This window comes from Oncorhynchus mykiss, chromosome 17 (assembly GCF_013265735.2).
Source record: "Oncorhynchus mykiss isolate Arlee chromosome 17, USDA_OmykA_1.1, whole genome shotgun sequence".
Classification (NCBI taxonomy): domain Eukaryota; kingdom Metazoa; phylum Chordata; class Actinopteri; order Salmoniformes; family Salmonidae; genus Oncorhynchus; species Oncorhynchus mykiss.
Genome location: NC_048581.1, coordinates 27,811,545 through 27,833,230, shown reverse-complemented (window position 1 = coordinate 27,833,230; position 21,686 = coordinate 27,811,545). Strand labels below are relative to the sequence as shown.

General features: G+C 46.4%; 1 protein-coding gene across 1 annotated transcript; it reads left to right on the top strand.

The window, feature by feature from the left end:
* Positions 1 to 11,360: 11,360 nt before the first annotated feature.
* Positions 11,361 to 21,265, top strand: LOC118940387 (small integral membrane protein 28-like). Its single transcript, XM_036949557.1, has 4 exons — positions 11,361 to 11,906; positions 16,394 to 16,450; positions 18,989 to 19,100; positions 19,925 to 21,265. The coding sequence occupies exons 3-4, from the start codon at positions 18,990 to 18,992 to the stop codon at positions 20,339 to 20,341; spliced, it is 528 nt and encodes a 175-aa protein (XP_036805452.1). The 5' UTR covers positions 11,361 to 11,906; positions 16,394 to 16,450; position 18,989; the 3' UTR covers positions 20,342 to 21,265.
* The last annotated feature ends 421 nt before the right edge of the window (positions 21,266 to 21,686 follow it).

Here is a 21,686-nt window from a genome sequence, read left to right as displayed (position 1 = left end):
TCACAATGAATGTTGTTCATTGCACCCCTGTGAAAGTGACATCAAATGCCCACCTTGGAAAACTTTTGAAACTGCTAGGATTGTTGTACAGGCTATAGTGATGACACTGTAGCATGTGGTCCATCTTTTTTATTTAACTAGGCAAGTCAGTTAAGAACAAATTCTTATTTACAATGACAGCCTACCGGGGAACAGTGGGTTAATATAATATTGGTTGAATATTCTAATATTCAATGGATATTCAGGGTTGTCAGGGATATTTAGCAAGTTGGATGCAGTCTATCACAGTGCCATCTGTTTTGTCACCAAAGCCCCATATACTACCCACCACTGCGACCTGTATGCTCTCGTTGGCTGGCCCTCGCTTCATATTCGTCACCAAACCCCACTGGCTCCAGGTCATCTATAAGTCTCTGCTAGGTAAAGCCCCGCCTTATCTCAGCTCACTGGTCATCATAGCAGCAACCACCCGTAGCACGCGCTCCAGCAGGTATATTCCACTGGTCACCCCCAAAGCCAATTCCTCCTTTAGCCGCCTTTCCTTCCAGTTCTCTGCTGCCAATGACTGGAACGAATTGCAAAAATAACTGAAGCTGGAGACCCATATCTCCCTCACTAACTTTAAGCACCAGCTGTCAGAGCAGCTCACAGATCACTGCACCTGTACATAGCCCATCCGTAAATAGCCCATCCAACTACCTCATCCCCATACTGTTATTTTTATTTTGTTGCTCCTTTGCACCCCAGTATCTCTACTTGCACATTCATCTCTGCACATCTATCACTCCAGTGTGTAATTGCCAAATTGTAATTATTTCACCACTATGGCCTATTTATTGCCTTACCTCCCTTATCTTACCTCATTTGCACACACTGTATAAAGACCTTTTCTCTATTGTGTATGTTTGTTTATTCCATGTGTAACTCTGTGTTGTTGTTTGTGTCTCACTGCTTTGCTTTATCTTGGCCAGGTCGCAGTTGTAAATGAGCACTTGTTCTCAACTAGCCTACCTGGTTAAATAAAGGTGAAATAAAAAAATAAAAAATAGTTTTCCTTAAGTCCACCAACAGCAGTTAGGGACCATCAACATAGTGACAAATTAAAATTTTCACATTTCCATAGCTCTTTAACCATTGCTCCTAAAACTTTCAAAACGGGTTGTAGCACACACTTTTTTTTGTCGATTTACATCTCACACTATTTTCAAATATTTATTTACATTTTTGAATTTCAATAGCTCTTTGGTGATATGCCCTACTGACTCCAAACAAGGTTCAGATTGTACACTCAGTGGGCCTACACATCACACACCATTTAGTTTGTCCATTTTAATCTCACACGTTTTTACATTAATTTTTCAAAATTTAAAATTTAAATCGCTCCTTGGTCATGTGACCTACTGACTTCAAACAAGGTTCAGAATGTCAACTGACTACCCTTATATAGTCAGTGGACGATAGTTATTCCATTGTACTGGATCTAATTCATATTAGCATTTTACATACATTCATAAGTATAATAATTTTTTATGACATACTGTGGAAATACTTGGCTGCTGGCTCTGTCACTTTCAGACATGCGCAGAGCAGACTGAAGGGGAAAGGGTAGCTCTTGACTTGAACCACAGGGGTTCTCTGTAAAGAGAGAGTAATCCAAAAGGCACAGACACACCCCTTGACCTTCAATTGGCACCCTTGACCTGTATGTATTCTCTCCTGATTGGTCTCCGTGGTGCTTAGTCAATGGGAACTCTGTTGCCGGCTCCATCATAAAGTTTTTACAGTCTGGCAGTCTGACTTAAGTGCCAGAGGTATGAGGAGAGACATCCTCTTTTGAATTTATGGGAACAAATATTGTTCGTTTCAAAAATTGGGCGTGCAAAATTATTCAGCCCCTTTACTTTCAGTGCAGCAAACTCTCTCTAGAAGTTCAGTGAGGATCTCTGAATGATCCAATGTTGACCTAAATGACTAATGATGATAAATACAATCCACCTGTGTGTAATCAAGTCTCCGTATAAATGCACCTGCACTGTGATAGTCTCAGAGGTCCGTTAAAAGCGCAGAGAGCATCATGAAGAACAAGGAACACACCAGGCAGGTCCGAGATACTGTTGTGAAGAAGTTTAAAGCCGGATTTGGATACAAAAACATTTCCCAAGCTTTAAACATCCCAAGGAGCACTGTGCAAGCGATAATATTGAAATGGAAGGAGTATCAGACCACTGCAAATCTACCAAGACCTGGCCGTCCCTCTAAACTTTCAGCTCATACAAGGAGAAGACTGATCAGAGATGCAGCCAAGAGGCCCATGATCACTCTGGATGAACTGCAGAGATCTACAGCTGAGGTGGGAGACTCTGTCCATAGGACAACAATCAGTCGTATATTGCACAAATCTGGCCTTTATGGAAGAGTGGCAAGAAGAAAGCCATTTCTTAAAGATATCCATAAAAAGTGTTGTTTAAAGTTTGCCACAAGCCACCTGGGAGACACACCAAACGTGTGGAAGAAGGTGCTCTGGTCAGATGAAACCAAAATTGAACTTTTTGGCAACAATGCAAAACGTTATGTTTGGCGTAAAAGCAACACAGCTCATCACCCTGAGCACACCATACCCACTGTCAAACATGGTGGTGGCAGCATCATGGTTTGGGCCTGCTTTTCTTCAGCAGGGACAGGGAAGATGGTTAAAATTGATGGGAAGATGGATGGAGCCAAATACAGGACCATTCTGGAAGAAAACCTGATGGAGTCTGCAAAAGACCTGAGACTGGGACGGAGATTGGTCTTCCAACAAGACAATGATCCAAAACATAAAGCAAAATCTACAATGGAATGGTTCAAAAATAAACATATCCAGGTGTTAGAATGGCCAAGTCAAAGTCCAGACCTGAATCCAATCGAGAATCTGTGGAAAGAACTGAAAACTGCTGTTCACAAATGCTCTCCATCCAACCTCACTGAGCTCGAGCTGTTTTGCAAGGAGGAATGGGAAAAAATGTCAGTCTCTCGATGTGCAAAACTGATAGAGACATACCCCAAGCGACTTACAGCTGTAATCGCAGCAAAAGGTGGCGCTACAAAGTATTAACTTAAGGGGGCTGAATAATTTTGCACGCCCAATTTTTCAGTTTTTGATTTGTTAAAAAAGTTTGAAATATCCAATAAATGTCGTTCCACTTCATGATTGTGTCCCACTTGTTGTTGATTCTTCACAAAAAAATACAGTTTTATATCTTTATGTTTGAAGCCTGAAATGTGGCAAAAGGTCGCAAAGTTCAAGGGGGCCAAATACTTTCGCAAGGCACTGTACCAAGCTGTAGACTTGGCAGCAACGCCTATAAAGAAAATCACGTATACGCCTATTTCTGACATTTGCCACGCATTTTCCGAATTCAACTGTAGCTGTTAGAGGCTCGGGATATCTATTAAAAATGCTCTGCATAAAGTTCGTCCATTTTTCTTCTCCAGATCGGGCGATTTCCGTCTGTAGAAATTGGCGTGCAACAGTAAACTTGCAGTTGAAGTCGGAAGTGTACATACACTTAGGTTGGAGTCATTAAAACTCGTTTTTCAAGCACTCCACAAATTTCTTGTTAACAAATTATAGTTTTGGCAAGTCGGTTAGGACATCTACTTTGTGCATGACACAAGTAATTTTACCAACAATTGTTTACAGACAGATTATTTCACATATAATTCACTGTATAACAATTCCAGTGGGTCAGAAGTTTACATACACTAAGTTGACTGTGCCTTTAAACAGCTTGGAAAATTCTATAAAATGATGTTATGGCTTTAGGAGCTTCTGATAGGCTAATTGACATAATTTGAGTCAATTGGAGGTGCACCTGTGGATGTATTTCAAGGCCTACCTTCAAACTCAGTGACTCGTTGCTTGACATCATGGGAAAATCAAAAGAAATCAGCCAAGACCTCACAAAAAAACTTGTAGACCTCCACAAGTCTGATTCATCCTTGGAGCAATTTCCAAATGCCTGAAGTTACCACTTTCATCTGTACAAACAATCACACGCAAGTATAAAAACCATGGGACCACACTGCCGTCAAACCACTCAGGAAGGAGTTGCGTTCTGTGTCCTAGAGATGGATGTACTTTGGTGCGAAAAGTGCAAATCAATCCCAGAACAACAGCAAAGGACCTTGTGAAGATGCTGGAGGAAACAGGTACAAAAGTATCTATATCCACAGTAAAATTAGTCCTATTTCGACATAACCTGAAAGGTCACTGAGCAAGGAAGAAGCCACTGCTCCAAAACCGCTATAAAAAAGCCAGACTACTGTTTGCAACTGCGCATGGGGACAAAGATTGTACTTTTTGGAGAAATGTCCTCTGGTCTGATGAAACAAAAATAGAACTGTTTGGCCATAATGACCATCGTTAAGTTTGGAGGAAAAAGGGGGATGCTTGCAAGCTGAAGAACACCATCCCAACCGTGAAGCACAGGGGTGGCAGCATCATGTTGTGGGGGTGCTTTGTGCTGGAGGGACTGGTGCACTCCACTTTGACATTTCACATTCTTAAAATAAAGTGGTGATCCTAACTGACCTAAGACAGGGATTTTTTACTAGGATTAAAAGTCAGGAATTGTGAAAAACTGAGTTTAAATGTATTTGGCTAAGGTGTATGTAAACTTCCGACTTCAACTGTATTCAACTTCCACAAAATCTCCTGAGATTAAGTCAAGCAGTGTTTTCACCTTTTCCACATCCATATAAGGGTTTCATTCTCTGGGTGCAAGGCACACAGGGCCTCAACAAGTTGGCTGTTTCGTTCGTTGACACTGTCTTTTACACTCCCTCTCATTATCCTCTTCTTGCTGGCCCATTGTTGTTTCGACCACATATTCTTTTAGATTACTACTCACTACTTTTTGCCGTTTGCTTGGAGCGGGGGTGTCCTTGTGCTTGTATTTCCTTACAGGAATATTCCAGCCACTCTCTGCCTTTGAACCACGCGCTACAAAATGCCAGTTTTCTCCCACAGTACAGGCGGGTTGGGTATCTTGGCGGCTGCAGGCCCCTCCTAGGGTTGGGTACCTCCTATGTCACCAGCCTGCAAGACGGTTGTGCAGGTGCCTTTGCTGCTGGGCTCGACGGCCTTGGCCTAGGTGATTATCGTCGGCTCAGCAGCCTCAGCCTCTGTGGCATGCTACTCCCCCTCCCTGCCGCTTGATCCGATGCTGCCGGTGTGCCCTGGAAAAGCCACTTTCTAATATCCATCATGCTATCAGCTACCAAGCTAACTGTTAACATTAGCTAAATTCCATCCAGCTGTGCGGTTAAACTTTTTTTGGTAGTAAGTAACTTTGAAAGTAAACCTAAACGGTCAAATTGACCCCGCCCTTCTACTGTGAAGGCCAATCAAAAAAATGAATGATTCAACCGGTAGAATGTGTATGACATACGTATGATGCATGCAAGGGAGTTGCATGAATGAAGCATACACAACAAATCGGTTGGGCATGACGGAGGGGGCAGATTGTGGGACACAATAGGGATACAAAACTGAGGGGGCGCAATATTCCAACTAAGGGGGCACTGCCACCTTTTGCACCCTCGTGACGTCGGGCCTGGATGCTCATGCATTTATTTTCTCCTTCAATATAAAAGGGACTTGACATGGTCAATCAGTGAGATTGTATTTCTATTGCTGAACCCTGCTCTCCTGGGGGATATTTATTGTTTTAAGTCCCTGTATGACGTAATGCTGAGTTTCACTAGAACTGTAGTAAACTGGCCAAAATCTCAGCCTGTGTTCATGTTGGGCCTTTTGAGGTGTAGCCCCTTTTTAGGTCCTTTTAGTGACTGTGTTTAAATATACAGTTCCTAGTTGGCACACTTTGCATATGAACAAGCATGACATGCAAAAATAGGTTGAATTTACATTTCCAGCAATACTCAGTGATCCTTTATATGGCATCTTGTTGAGAACAATTGTATAATTTATTTCAGTTAAATCTGTGGTATGATTTTACACTGGATGACAAGGTACTGTGGGTGTTATTATGGCAAAGCTATGACGAAGCATGTTTAGTGCTGCACCATCAACACCGTGTGACGTCATGACAACCAAAAACTAATGCTCTTATGAGATTACAGCTGCAGTCTTTTATAGAAGCAGACATAGAAAAAAAGAGCTGAGCAAAAAATGACAATATTCTCTCTGTATATGGAGTCTTGGGAAATGTCCTCGATAACACTTGGGTCTGTGTGTAGAGTGTATCCAAATCCACACAGGTTAATGTGCTTTCCATAAGCGCTTTGGCGCATATGTACCTGATTGCATGTTATGTAGCCTATGATGACAATACACATAACATACTGTGTTATGAAATAGACCTGGCTTTCACATGCCCTGTGGGAGTTTCTCACAACAGCCAGCCATGATGGAAATGCTTGTTTATTATCACATATAAATCCATACAATTCTGCTTCTTTTATCACCTGTCCTTCCACTCCTTTCCACCTACCCTGTCGTTCAGTGAGTCACGCTCACATTACTGAGTAACCTTGCCTGAGACCTGAACCTGCCATTAATGCCTAGCCTTAAAGCTCACCGGCCTAACACAGTCTTGTTTTGCCCATGAGACCCAGGTTCGGACCCAGTCGGTCACACCAAGTCCATGGCTTGAATGATATTCTATCATATTGGCCTGTAATCCAGCTGTAGTGTTAACTAGGATGCCAGGATTACCTTAGAATGGGTTAATATGTCTGAACTATGCCTCCATCTATGCTCTATTTTCTATTTATTGCAGGGCACCAGGCAGACTTTTTAATGGCACCCTATTCCCTATATAGTGCATTACTTTTGACCAGGGCCCTAGTTGTGCACTAGACAGACTGATCGGCCCACTCTGGAGGCCACGTGAGCTGTAATTACAGTCCTCCGCACGCCTCCCAAATCCCCCCTGGCTCGGACAAATCCCAATCTCTCTCCTATTTGACATCCACAGGCCGATTGGAGACAGATGTTGGGCCTGACAGCTGGACCCACTGCAGTTGGTGGACATCATACATGGCTCAATCTGGACACAGGGATAATGGATGAAGATGGATGCAGATAATAACTGAATAGCTGAACAGTGGGCGGCCATCTTTAATTAAGAGAAAGGGATATAATTATCTCAGTTTCTGCTGCACAGCTTTAGAGTATGGAGATAAATCCATGGAGAGCAGGACCGCAAAATAAGAGTTCAGGCACACTGAAATCCCCTGTTCAAATAATTCCCAATATAATCCAAACTGTAATTTTCCGTCTCTGGGTTAAATAAGGGGGCAGAAAATCTGAGGAAGATTGCTCTGTTTGTAAGAGCCCCCCTTTTCCAAGAAGAGGACACTCATCCTCAGACAGAGACAGACAAGTCAGACAACACACAATTTAGTATCAAAAGGCTGATGGGGAAAAAATAAATACATGATTTTAAAATTATGGGCACCGCAAGCAAATCTCCAGTAAAAGGTGTTGCGTAATGTCTCAAACATGTGGGTCTTTGGTTTCACAGTTAAAGAGCATCCCAGAGCAAGTGAAGATGAACGCAAGGGGCTTATTTTTTTCAGTTTTTTTATTTCACCTTTAACCAGGTCTCATTTACAACTGCGACCTGACCAAGATAAAGCGAAGCAGTGCGCCAAAAACAACACAGTGTTACACATGGGATAAACAAACGTACAGTCAATAACACAATATAAAATCTGTATACAGTGTGTGCAAATGAAGTAAGGAGGTAAGGCAATAAATAGGCCATAGTGGCAAAGTAATTACAATTTATCAATTAACACTGGAGTGATAGATGTGCAGATGAGGATGTGCAAGTAGAAATACTGGTGTGCAAAATAGCAAAAAAAACAAATATGGGATAAGGTAGGTAGTTGGTTGGAGGGGCTATTTACCGATGGGCTATGTACAGCTGCAGCGATCGGTAAGCTGCTCTGACAGCTGATGCTTAAAGTTAGTGAGGGAGATATAAGTCTCCAACTTTTTGCAATTCGTCCCAGTCATTGGCAGCAGAGAAGTGGAAGGAAAGGCGGCCAAAGGAGGTGTTTATCACAGGACAAGGTGAGACCCAAATGCAGACACAGGAGGCAGATGGTTGGAGTCTTACAATGTTTATTAATCCAAAGGGGTAGGCACGGGAATGGTAGTGAACAGGCAAAAAGGTCAAAACCAGATCAGAGTTCAGGAGGTACAGAGTGGTAGACAGGCTCGGGGTCAAGGCAGGCAGAATGGTCAGGCAAGCGGGTACAAAGTCCAGAAACAGCAAGGGTCAAAACCAGGAGGACTAGAAAAAGGAGAATGCAAAAAGCAGGAGAACGGGAAAAACGCTGGTTGACTTGGAAACATACAAGACGAACTGGCACAAAGAGTCAGGAAACACCAGGATAAATACACTGGGGAACCTAAGCGACACCTGGAGGGGGTGGAGACAATCACAAGGACAGGTGAAACAGATCAAGACGTGACAGTGTTGGCTTTGGGGATGACCAGTGAAATATACCCGCTGGAGCGCGTGCTGCGGGTGGTTGTTGCTATGGTGACCAGTGAGCTGAGATAAGGCGGAGCTTTGCCAAGCAAAGACTTATAGATGACCTGGAGACAGTGGGTTTGGCGACTAATATGTAGCAAGGACCAGCCAACGAGAACATACGGGTCGCAGTTGTGGGTAGTAACGGCTTTGGTGACAAAACAGATGTCACTGTGATAGACTGCATCCAATTTGCTGAGTAGAGTGTTAGAGGCTATTTTGTAAATGACATCGACAGGTCGCAATTGTAAATGAGAACTTGTTCTCAACTTGCCTACCTGGTTAAATAAAGGTAAAATAAATAAATAAGTAAAAATCGCCAAAGTCAAGGATCGGTAGGATAGTCAGTTTTACGAGGGTATGTTTGGCAGCATGAGTGAAGGAGGCTTTGTTGTGAAATAGAAAGCTGATTCTAGATTTATTTTTGGATTGGAGATGCTTAATATGAGTCTGGAAGGAGAGTTTACAGTCTATCCGGACACCTATAGTTGACCTATAGTTGTCCACATATTCTAAATCAGAACCGTCCAGAGTAGTGATGCTAGTTGGGCGGGCGGGTGTGGGCAGCGATCGGTTGAAGAGCATGCATTTCTTTTTACTTGCATTTAAGAGCAGTTGGAGGCCATTGAAGGAGTGTTGTATGGCATTGAAGCTCTTTTGGAGGTTTGTTAACACGGTGTCCAAAGAAGGGCCAGATGTATACAGAATGGTGTCGTCTGCGTAGAGGTGGATCAAAGAATCGCCAGCAGCAAGAGCGACATCATTGATGTATACAGAGAAAAGAGTCGGCCCGAGAATTGAACCCTGTTGCACCCCCATAGAGACTGCCAGAGGTCCGGACAACAGGCCCTCCGATTTGACACACTGAACTCTATCTGAGAAGTAGTTAGTGAACCAAGTGAGGCAGTAATTTGAGAAACCAAGCCTGTTGAGTCTGCCGATAAGAACACAGTGATTGACAGAGTCGAAAGCCTTGGACAGGTCGATGAAGATGGCTGCACAGTACCGTCTTTTATCGATGGTGGTTATGATATCGTTTAGGACCTTGAGCGTGGCTGAGGTGCATCCGTGACCGGCTCGGAAACTGGTTTGCACAGCGGTGGGATTCTAAATGGTTGGTGATCTGTTTGTTCACTTGGCTTTTGAAGACTTTAGAAAGGCAGGGCAGGATGGATATAGGTCTGTAACAGTTTGGGTCTAGACTTTGAAGAGGGGGATGACCGGGGCTGTTTTCCAGTCTTTAGGAATCTCAGAAGATACGAAAGAGAGGTTGAACAGACTTGTAATAGGGGTTTCAACAATGGCGGCGGATAATTTTAGGAAGAGAGGGTCCAGATTGTCTAGCCCAGCTGATTTGTATGGATCCAGATTTTGCAGCTTTATCAGAACATCAGCTGTCTGGATTTGGGTGAAGGAGAAGCGGGGCGCGCTTGGGCCAGTTGCTGCAGGGGGTGCAGAGCTGTTGGCCGGGTTTGGGGTAGCCAGGTGGAAAGCATGGCCAGCCGTAGGGAAATGCTTATTGAAATTCTTGATTATAGTGGATTTATCGGTGGTCACAGTGTTTTCTAGCCTCATTGTAGTGGGGAGCTGGGAGGAGGTGCTCTTATTCTCCATGGACTTTACAGTGTCCCAAAACCTTTTGGAATTAGTCCTGCAGGATGCAAATTTCTGTTTGAAAAAGCTAGTCTTCGCTTTCCTAACCGACTATGACTATTGGTTCCTGACTATTCAATGCTAGTGCAGTACCCCACAGGATGTTTTTGTGCTGGTCAAGGCCAGTCAAGTCTGGAGTGAACCAAGGGCTATAGCTGTTCTTAGTTCTACATTTTTTGAAAGGGGCATGCTTATTTAAGATGTTGAGGAAAGCTTTTTTAAAGAACAACCAGGCATCCACTACTGACGGGATGAGGTCATTATCCTTCCAGGATACCCGGGCCAAGTCGATTAGGAAGGCCAGCTCGCAGAAGTGTTTTAGGGTGCGTTAGACAGTGATGAGGGGTGGTTGTTTGACTGCGGACCCATTACAGACGCAGGCAATGAGGCAGTGATCACTGAGATCTTGGTTGAAAACAGCTGAGGTGTATTTGGAGGGCAAGTTGGTCAGGATGATATCTATGAGGGTGCCCATGTTTACGGATTTGGGGTTGTACCTGGTGCCTGCGTTGATAATTTGTGTGGGATTGAGGGCATCTAGTTTAGATTGTAGGACGGCCGGGGCATCAAGCATATCCCAGTTTAGGTCACCTATCAATAGGAACTCTGACAATAGATGGGGGGCAATCAATTCACATATGGTGTCCACGACACAGCTGGGAGCTGAGGGGGTCTATAACAAGCGGAAACAGTGAGGGACTTATTTCTGGCGAGATGGATTTTTAAAAGTAGAAGCTCAATAGATCGGGGGCAATCAATCTGTTTGGGCATAGACCTGGATAGTATGACAGAACTCTGCAGTTACCCCTTTTTCTCCCCCTTTAGCAGTTCTATTTTTTTAGTTTTTTGTTGAATTTTTACCCCTTTTTCTCCCCAATTTCGTGGTATCCAATTGTTGTAGCTACTATCTTGTAATAGTAATAATAAAACAATGAGAGCTACCCTAAACAACAGTATGCAAGGCATATTGCCATTAGAGAGAGGCACAAAGCCATCACAGGTGTTGATTGGGAGAGCAACGGGTAAGACAACAACGGGTAAGACAACAACGGGTAAACAGCTAAGACAACAACAACAGCGGGTAAATGGCGATGAATGGGCAGAGAGGGTCAGTTAGCTACACACAGGGCCTGAGTTCGAGGCTGGGGCCGACAGATAAACAAAATTAAGTACCGTGTTAATGAACAGTCCAGCAGGCATCAGCTGTGTAGCCGAGTGATCATAGGGTCCAATTAGCAGCAATAGATGAAACAGGGAGCCAGCCGTTCAGTACTCGTTACTATGCTGGGCGAGCGGGAGACACGGCGTTCAGAAAAGCTAGTGGGCTGGGGCTAGCAGAGGCTGGTTGAGAGCACATCGGCCGAATCATGTCAGCAGACTAGCTGCTGTGTCGACAAAGGGTCCAGGCCATTTAGCAAGAGAGGTATTGTAGTTGGTGTAATTCGTTTGCTAGCCGAGAGATTAGGCTAGCTTGAGGCTAACTGGTGCTTGCTTCTGGACAAGGGCGTTAGCAAAAATAGCCACTCGGTAGAACATAGCTAGCTGCGATGATCCGATGTAATGGTCCAGAGCTTTCAGCAGGAATCCGGTGATGTCGTGGAATAAGGCAGTCTGATATGCTCAGGGCTGATATCGCGCTGTGCAGACTGGCAGGTATTATCCAAGCTATCCGGGCTAAAGCATCTGGTGTCTGAGCTAAAGGTAAAGACCGCTGGCAGTGGCTAACAATACATGTCAGGATTTGGTCAAATAAAGCAGAAATTACAATGGTGTTATATTTTGTTTTTCTGTCGTCTCAAATGCTTTTATACAGTTGAAGTCGGAGGTTTATATACACCTTAGCCAAATACATTAAAACTCAGTTTTTCACAATTCCTGACATTTAATCCTAGTAAAAATCCCTGTCTTAGTTCAATTAGGATCACCAGTTTATTTTAAGAATGTGAAATGTCAGAATAATAGTAGAGAGAATTATTTATTTCAGCTTTTATTTCTTTCATCACATTCCTAGTGGGTCAGAAGTTTACATACACTCAATTAGTATTTGGTAGCATTGCCTTTAAATTGTTTAACTTGGATTAAATGTTTTGGGTAGCCTTCCACAAGCTTCCCACAATAAGTTGGGTGATTTTTGGCCCATTCCTCCTGACAGAGCTGGTGTAAATGAGTCAGGTTTGTAAGGCCTCCATGCTTGCACATGCTTTTTCAGTTCTGCCCACACATTTTCTATAGGATTGAGGTCAGGGCTTTGTGATGGCCACTCCATTAATTTTACTTTGTTGTCCTTAAGCCATTTTGCCACAACTTTGGAAGTATGCTTAGGGTCATTGTCCATTTGGAAGACCCATTTGCGACCAAGATTTAACTTCCTGACTGATGTCTTGAGATGTTGCTTCAATATATCCACATCATTTTTCTCCCTCATGATGCCATCTATTTTGTGAAGTGCACCAGTCCCTCCTGCAGCAAAGCACCCCCACACCATGATGCTTCACGGTTGGGATGGTGTTCTTCAGCTTGCAAGCCTCCCCCCTTTTCCTCCAAACATAACGATGGTCATTATGGCCAAACAGTTCTGTTTTTGTTTCATCAGACCAGAGGACATTTCTCCAAAAAGTATGATCTTTGTCCCCATGTGCAGTTTCAAACCGTAGTCTGGCATTTTTATGGCAGTTTTGGAGTAGTGGCTTTCAGGTTATGTCGAAATAGGACTCGTTTTACTGTGGATATGGATACTTTTGTACCTGTTTCCTCCAGCACCTTCACAAGGTCCTTCTGGGATTGTTTTGCACTTTTCACACCAAAGTATGTTCATCTCTAGAAGACAGAACGCGTCTCCTTCCTTAGCGCTATGATGGCTGCGTGGTCCCATGGTGTTTATACTTGCGTGCTATTGTTTGTACTGAGGTCTTGGCTGATTTCTTTTGATTTTCCCATGATGTCAAGCAAAGAGGCACTGAGTTTGAACCTCCATTTGCTCAAATGATGTAACAAATGATGTAACAAATGATGTAACAAGAAATTTGTGGAGTGGTTGAGAAACGAGTTTTAATGACTTCAACATAAGTGTATGTAAACTTCCGACTTCAACTGTGTAACTAGTTGAAACATTTCACTGGCAAATAGTGACATGGCTTGTGTGACAAGACATTCTATATGTAAGTGGTTTTACACACAGTGTCACGTTCTGACCTCTATTTCTGTTGTTTTGTATTTATTTAGTATGGTCAGGGCGTGAGTTGGGTGGGCAGTCTATGTTTGTTTTTCTATGTTTTGGGGTATTTCTATGTTTTCGGCCTAGTATGGTTCTCAATCAGAGGCAGGTGTCATTAGTTGTCTCTGATTGAGAATCATACTTAGGTAGCCTGGGTTTCACTGTGTGTTTGTGGGTGATTGTTCCTGTCACTGTGTTTGGTGTCACAGGATAGGACTGTTTTGCGTTTTTACATTTCTTGTTTTTGTTAGTTTGTTCATGTGTAGTGATTTATTAAAACATGAATAACCACCACGCTGCGCTTTGGTCCGCTTCTCTTCCTCCTACAGACGAACGCCCTTACAGAATCACCCACCTACCAAGGACCAAGCGGCGTGGTAAACAGAGGCTGCAGCAACAGCAGCAGCAGGAGAAGCGACTGGTGCAGCAGGAGCAACAGCAGCAGCGGCATTATGAGGAACTAGCACGGCAGAGCGGATGGAAGCCCGAGAGTCACCCCCAAAAATGTCTTGGGGGGGGGGCACAGGGGGAGTGTGGCAGAGTCAGGAGTCAGACCTGAGCCAACTTCCCCTGTTTATCGTGAGGAGCCAAGGAGGAGCTCAGAACCAGAGCTGGTGTTGGAGGTGAGCGAAGCAGAGACGGTGAAGGAGTTAATGGGGAAATTGGAGGAGAGTGATATGAGGGACTTGCTGGTTTGGTGCATGAGGCACGACATTCGCCCGACGGAGCGTGTCAGGGATTTAATGGCACCGGGGTCAGCTCTCCATACTCATCCTGAGGTACGAGCGAGGGGTCTGGTGAAGACTGTGCCAGCCTCACGCACCAGGCCTCCTGTGCATCTCCCTAGCCTTGCACGTCCTGTGCCATCTCAGCACTACAGTGCTCCTAGCAGTGCTAACTGTGGCGGGCGTGGTGCTGGTCAGGCACCGTGTTATGCAGTTGTGCGCACGGTGTCCCCAGTACGCGTGCTTAGCCCGGTGCGCTACATCCCAGCTCCCCACATCTGCCGGGCTAGGGTGAAGATCCAGCCAGGGCGGTTGGTGCCAGCCCTGCTCTCAAGATCTCCAGTACGCCTTCACGGCCCGGTCTATCCGTCACCACCTCCACGCACCAGCCCTCCGGTGGCAGCCCCCCGTACCAGGCTGTCTCTCCGGCCCATCCTTACAGGGGCTTCCTCCTCTCCAGCGCTGCCGGAGCCTCCCGCCTGTCCGGAGCCGCTGCCGGAGCCTCTCGCCTGTCCGGCGCCGCTGCCGGAGCCTCCCGCCTGTCCGGCGCCGCTGCCGGAGCCTCCCGCCTGTCCGGCGCCGCTGCCGGAGCCTCCCGCCTGTCCGGCGCCGCTGCCGGAGCCTCCCGCCTGTCCGGCGCCGCTGCCGGAGCCTCCCGCCTGTCCGGCGCCGCTGCCGGAGCCTCCCGCCTGTCCGGCGCCGCTGCCGGAGCCTCCCGCCTGTCCGGCGCCGCTGCCGGAGCCTCCCGCCTGTCCGGCGCCGCTGCCGGAGCCTCCCGCCTGTCCGGCGCTACCAGGGCCTTCCTCTTCTCCAGCGTTGCCGGAGCTTCCCGTCTGCCCAGCGCCAGCTGAGCTTCCCGTCTGCCCAGCGCCAGCTGAGCTTCCCGTCTGCCCAGCGCCAGCTGAGCTTCCCGTCTGCCCAGCGCCAGCTGAGCTTCCCGTCTGCCCAGCGCCAGCTGAGCTTCCCGTCTGCCCAGCGCCAGCTGAGCTTCCCGTCTGCCCAGCGGCGCCAGCGCCGTCCGTCTGCCCAGCGCCGCCAACGCCGCCCGTCTGCCAGGAGCCGCCAGTGCCGCCCGTCTGCCAGGAGCCGCCAGTGCCGCCCGTCTGCCAGGGGCCGCCAGTGCCGCCCGTCTGCCAGGGGCCGCCAGTGCCGCCCGTCAGCCAGGGGCCGCCAGTGCCGCCCGTCAGCCAGGGGCCGCCAGTGCCGCCCGTCAGCCAGGGGCCGCCAGTGCCGCCAGTCAGCCAGGGGCCGCCAGTGCCGCCAGTCAGCCAGGGGCCGCCAGTGCCGCCAGTCAGCCAGGGGCCGCCAGTAAGCCAGGGGCCGCCAGTGCCGCCAGTCAGCCAGGGGCCGCCAGTAAGCCAGGGGCCGCCAGTGCCGCCAGTCAGCCAGGGGCCGCCCGAGCAGCTGCCCTTCTGTCCAGAGCAGCTGTCGCCCCTCTGTCCCAAGCTGCTGCCGCCCCTCTGTCCCGAGCAGCTGTCCCTCGGTCCCGAGCAGCTGCCCCTCTGTCCCGAGCAGCTGCCGCCCCTCTGTCCCGAGCAGCTATCGCCCCTCTGTCCCGAGCAGCTATCGCCCCTCTGTCCCGAGCTGCTATCGCCCCTCTGTCCCGAGCAGCTGTCCCTCTGTCCCGAGCAGTTGTCCCTCTGTCCCGAGCAGCTGCTTCACCTCTGTCCCGAGCTGCCCCTCTGTCCCGAGCAGCCCCTCTGTCCAGTGGGGTCATTGAGAGGGGTGGCCATGGTGAGTAAGCCAAGGAGGCGGACTAAGACAATGGTGAAGTGGGGTCCGCGTCCCGCGCCAGAGCCGCCACCGCGGACAGACGCCCACCCAGACCCTCCCCTATAGGTCAAGGTTTTGCGGCCGGAGTCCGCACCTTTGGGGGGGGGGTACTGTCACGTTCTGACCTCTATTTCTGTTGTTTTGTATTTATTTAGTATGGTCAGGGCGTGAGTTGGGTGGGCAGTCTATGTTTGTTTTTCTATGTTTTGGGGTATTTCTATGTTTTCGGCCTAGTATGGTTCTCAATCAGAGGCAGGTGTCATTAGTTGTCTCTGATTGAGAATCATACTTAGGTAGCCTGGGTTTCACTGTGTGTTTGTGGGTGATTGTTCCTGTCACTGTGTTTGGTGTCACAGGATAGGACTGTTTTGCGTTTTTACATTTCTTGTTTTTGTTAGTTTGTTCATGTGTAGTGATTTATTAAAACATGAATAACCACCACGCTGCGCTTTGGTCCGCTTCTCTTCCTCCTACAGACGAACGCCCTTACACACAGAGCAGTAGAGACAGCAACAGGTTGACAACGTTTGGAGGTAAACGGTCGTATAAAAGAGATGATTATTGTTGAAACTTGAATATAATGTTATCACATTGTGTTCTCTGACACAGTAAAAAAAAAAATCACACAAATTGAGGTCACACAGACAGTACACAGAGACCTATATTTCCATGCCAAATGTTTCATCCAATACATTTCTTGATGACGCTAGTTGATGGTTGACAGCTGACGGTGTCCAACCTAAATGACAGGTCAGCTTTTAACACCATTAATAGCCTTTATAAGGGATTAAATCCTGTAAACCTTATGCTTCCTTGTCCTAAATCCTGACCTTATTCTCTATCCCACTGTTCTAATGCATCACTTCATTGCTGGACATGTTGTGTTTGGCTGCTGTCTGTGGGATATTTGGCACTCCGTCACAACCTCAATCTCTTATCTGTCAGTGTGACCTCTTTAGCTCTGTCCGTCCTATGCCTGAAACCAAAGAGCAAACGGACCTGTTTGAGTCAGGATTTTAGGTTCCTATCAAGGGTGTGTGTGCATCAAATCAAATCAAAATCGAATTGTATTTGTCACATGCGCCGGATACAACAGGTGTAGCCCTTACAGTGAAATGTTTACTTACAAGCCCTTAACAACAATTAAGAAAATATAAATAAAATAAAATAGAAATATAACAAATAAAATAACAGCGAGGCTATATACAGGGGGTACCAGTACAGAGTCAATGTGCGGAGACACCGGTTAGTCGAGGTCATTGAGGTAATATGTACATGTAGGTAGAGGTAAAGTGACTATGCATGGATAATAAACAGAGAGTAGCAGCAGTGTAAAAATGGGGGTGGGTGGGGACAATGCAAATAGTCCGGGTAGCCATTTGATTAACTGTTCAAGAGTCTTACGGCTCGGGAGTAGAAGCTGTTAAGAAGCCTTTTTGACCTAGACTTGACGCTTCGGTACTTCTTGCCGTGCGGTAGCAGAGAGAACAATCTATGACTAGGGTGGCTGGAGTCTTTTGCAATTTTTTTAGGCCTTCCTCTGACACCGCCTGGGAAAGAGGACCTGGATGGCAGGAAACTTGGCCCAAGTGATATACTGGGCCGTACGCACTACTCTCTGTAGTGCTTTGCAGTCGGAGGCCGTGCAGTTGCAACCAGTCAGGATGCTCTCGCTGGTGCAGCTGTAGAACATTTTGAGGATCTCAGGACCCATGCCAAATCTTTTCAGTTTCCTAAGGGGGAATAGCCGTTGTCGTGCCTTCTTCACGCCTGTCTTGGTGTATTTGGACCATGATAGTTTGTTGGTGATGTGGACACCAAGGAACTTGAAGCCCTCAACCTGCTCCACTACAGCCCTGTCAATGAGAATGGGGGCGTGCTCGGTCCTCCTTTTTCTGTAGTCCACAATCATCTCCTTTGTCTTGATCACGTTGAGGGAGAGGTTGTTATCCTGGCACCACACTGCCAAGTCACTGATCTCCTCCCTGTAGGCTCTCATCGTTGTCAGTGATCAGTGATCACTGTTGTGTCGTCTGCAAACTTAATGATGGTGTTGGAGTCATGCTTGGACATGCAGTCATGGGTGAACAGGGAGTGCAGGAGGAGACTGAGCACTCACCCCTGAGGGGCCCCTGTGTTGAGGATCAGTATGGCAGATGTGTTGTTACATACCCTTACCACCTGGGGGCGGCCCATCAGGAAGTTCAGGATCCAGTTGCAGAGGGAGGTGTTTAGTCCTAGGGTACTTAGCTTAGTGATGAGCTTTGAGGGAACTATGGTGTTGAACGCTGAGCTGTAGTCAATAAATCGCACTCTCACGTAGGTGTTCCTTTTGTCCGGGTGGGAAAGGGAAGTGTGGAGTGCAATAGAGATTGCATCATCTGTGGATCTGTTGGGGCAGTATGCAAATTGGAGTAGGTCTAGGGTTTCTGGGATAATGGTGTTGATGTGAGCCAACAAACAACACATTTCACTGCACCTATCTGGTGTATGTGACAATAAAACATAACAACACCAAACTCAATGGTCCAGCAGCAGCTGTGTAATCTATATTCCCTCTTACTGTCTGTATTGTAAGATATTCAATTATCCTGCCCAAGTCATTTCCATGTGGCTATTAGTCTAGACTCTCGATACAGCTACCATCATCACACCGATGTTGACTGACAAATGGGGACAACCATTGTCCCCTCCCTCCCTGCCTCTATTCTCTCCAATAAAGCCAAAACTAGCTACCTCAAATCCCCCCAATAGGAGATTGCCCTTGGGACTTTTAGCTCCACAGTCATTGGGCTGGATCCTGTCACATCCCTGGCCTGGATCCTGTTCTGCCCTGCTTATAGCACACAATATGTCTCACCACTCCCCCCCCCCCCCCCCCCCCCCCCCCTTTACCCCTGGCTGCACTGCTTTCTCTGTCAAACTCTGTTCTGGCACCGAGGGACACACAGCTGGATCGCTACTGACCAAATCGCCCTCTGTTTCGCGCGCTCGCTTATTATTCAGACGTGTTTGTCTTGAGTTCTGCTACTTAGTTTGGCCCTTGTTTGCCTACCACGACACCACGGCAGAATGAGAACACTACTGGACAGTAGCTGGATAAAGTTTGGGCCAGCCGGCAGAGGGTCCATGGATTGGGTGACTGGGTCACCTTCTCCCCCCATGGTGGAGAGACAGTTACAGGTAAGGGATCATCAGCTTGTTGTTACTGAGTGAGTCTGATTCAGTGGTTGTCTTTACATATAGACTGCTGTGAGACCCAGAGAGTTTTGGTAGGCAGCCCGAGTCCTGGAGAGCTGCAGCAGACTTTGACTTTACTTTTTTTGCTTGACACCTAGGAGTAGGTAGGTGGCATAGTGGTTTAACAATCTAATAGCAGACTCAAAATCATTCTGAAAAATACTTTTTTTATGTGGATTGATTTTATTTTATATTATCTTTTATTTTTCCTCACTGGAGGATCGCTGTCCAAGGTACTTCAGCCAGCCTCCACATACTTTGGGCTATACAGACTTTTGCAGGTTACACACTTGCTGTTGTTGGTTGAGTGCCTTAAAATAGTCTTGGATGTCATGTCTATGGTGAGTGCTTGTGAGTGCAGTTCATGTCAGGGCAATGGCAAAGAAAAGCTTTCAGCAGAGTGGAGTGATGTTGATCGGTCTTTAGTCAGTCATCCAGATGAGGATCAGCGTTATCTGAGCACTGAAACCGATTGGTCTGGTGAATTTGGGACACTGATTGTGTCAACAGGGGAATATAACACTCAGGCAATATCAAAAGGCATAAGCTCTATTGAGCCTCTGTAGGATATCTTGATTTCACAACCATGTATGTTCAGGTTTGAGAAGATGGAAAAGGATCAACACCGATCCAGTGGAACACATTACTGATTTTCTGATTTCAATTCTTCAAAATAGTCCTGAATGTATTTTATGGGAATCTTTTTTCTGTCCTTTCAATTTACGTGATTTGTGATTTATTAACCCTTTCCCCTTCAAAACCACCAGGGCTACAACTGGAATGATCTGAACCTCAACCAGGAAGGGAGGTCAGAGCTGCTCCTCTACGTGGTCCTCCCCATCACCTCCCTCCTCATGCTGGGCCTCCTGGTACTCCTGGCCTACTGGAGGTGCTCCTCTCCAAAGCTCAGCCTGGCCCAAATCATCACCCTGGACCTCCAGGACCCCGAGAGCAGCGATGAGTTCCTCTCCTCGCTCACCAGCCACGGCGAACGCCGCACCAGCACCAGCTCTGACATGTCGGACAGTGTGTTCGTCATGGTCTACCTGCCGCCGCCCTACGAGGAGACGCTGACCAAGATCACGCGCGCCACCAGTCTGACCAGCCGGAAAGAGTCCATGAAGATAGAGGACCTGGAGGCCCGCCTGTGTCCGGAGATCAAGTCCAGTGGACGCTACGTGTGACTGGGGAACACTGGGAGTGTCTCTCAAAATGGCACCCTATTCCCTATATAGCCCACATAGGGCTCTGGTTAGAAGTAGTGCACTATGTAGGTAGTAGGGTATATGGTATAATTTCGGACTAGAACTAAGAGATTGCTTTTGAAGGGACCCCATATAGCAAGCTCTTTAGAATAAGGGGATTTCAATGGATTATGTAAAAACATCAGACCTGAGATCATCTTTTGTGGGTACCAGCTTTCTACACAGAGGAGTGTGCAATTGCATTTAAAGCTGGAAGCTGGAAATGGTATTGATTGGCTGTACAGGATACAGTACATCTAGATTATCTAGAGAGGACATATGCGGACTATGTACAAACCGTAGGTTACAGTAGGCAAATAAAACTCCTTCAACCATACAAAACATAATATGCAATTAATTTGCGTTGTTTTTATCTCCGAAATGAAACACATGCTCTCCCATTTTTACTTCCACACATTGTATGAGCCACACCATGCTCACAACACTCCTGTATCTGTGTTGTTTCAGCTTGGTCCCTATTTGGCGACTGAAGAATGTCAATGTGCAAAGTGCAAGAAGGTTACAGAAGTCTTATATGTAATACTGTATGTCATTTGAATTGTATTTATATGTAAGAAGGTACAAAGACCTAGCCCGGGCACCATGTCTTTGACAGGGGTGACGAGGAGTGGAATGTTAGCAAGACTAGTACCCAGGCTTACAAAGACCTTCTCCAGGTTAATAATTCCCTTCATTCCTTGGAATCACATCATGAACGTACTCCTAAAAACCTCAGACCTGATACGTTTGATAGACTACATAACAGATATGCATTCTAATTGACAAGTAATATGTTTGTACAAAGTGTTATATTGTTTTTAAATAAAGAATACGAAAAATATCTTAGCATGGTTATGATTGAGGGAGTTCCGTCATCATCACTGATGCAACGAGGTTGCGAAGCTATAATCCCATGCTGCCCCACTGTGATACATCTTGGTCATATCATGTAGACTACTGAATGTAGAGGTGAGCTCTCCTTTCCAAACACCTGCCTTACATTACAGCTGTGGTCTTGCTACGTTTCTGAGCAAGATTGCCAAGAAGTGTTAGAAATGTCCATGGGGTCCAACATTATTTTTTTCCACTTTCGGCCAAACAATCCTCAGAAGCAGCTACAGCATTTCATATTCTACTCTTTGTACCATTTATTCTTGTAAATGATCCGTTTCAGATAACTAGACTATTCATGGAAGCGTTTTTATTTAAAGTGTATTTATTCACCAAAATGTTAATTGCTGTTAATTAACCAATTCATTTGAAAAGTCCTCTAAATTATCACAAA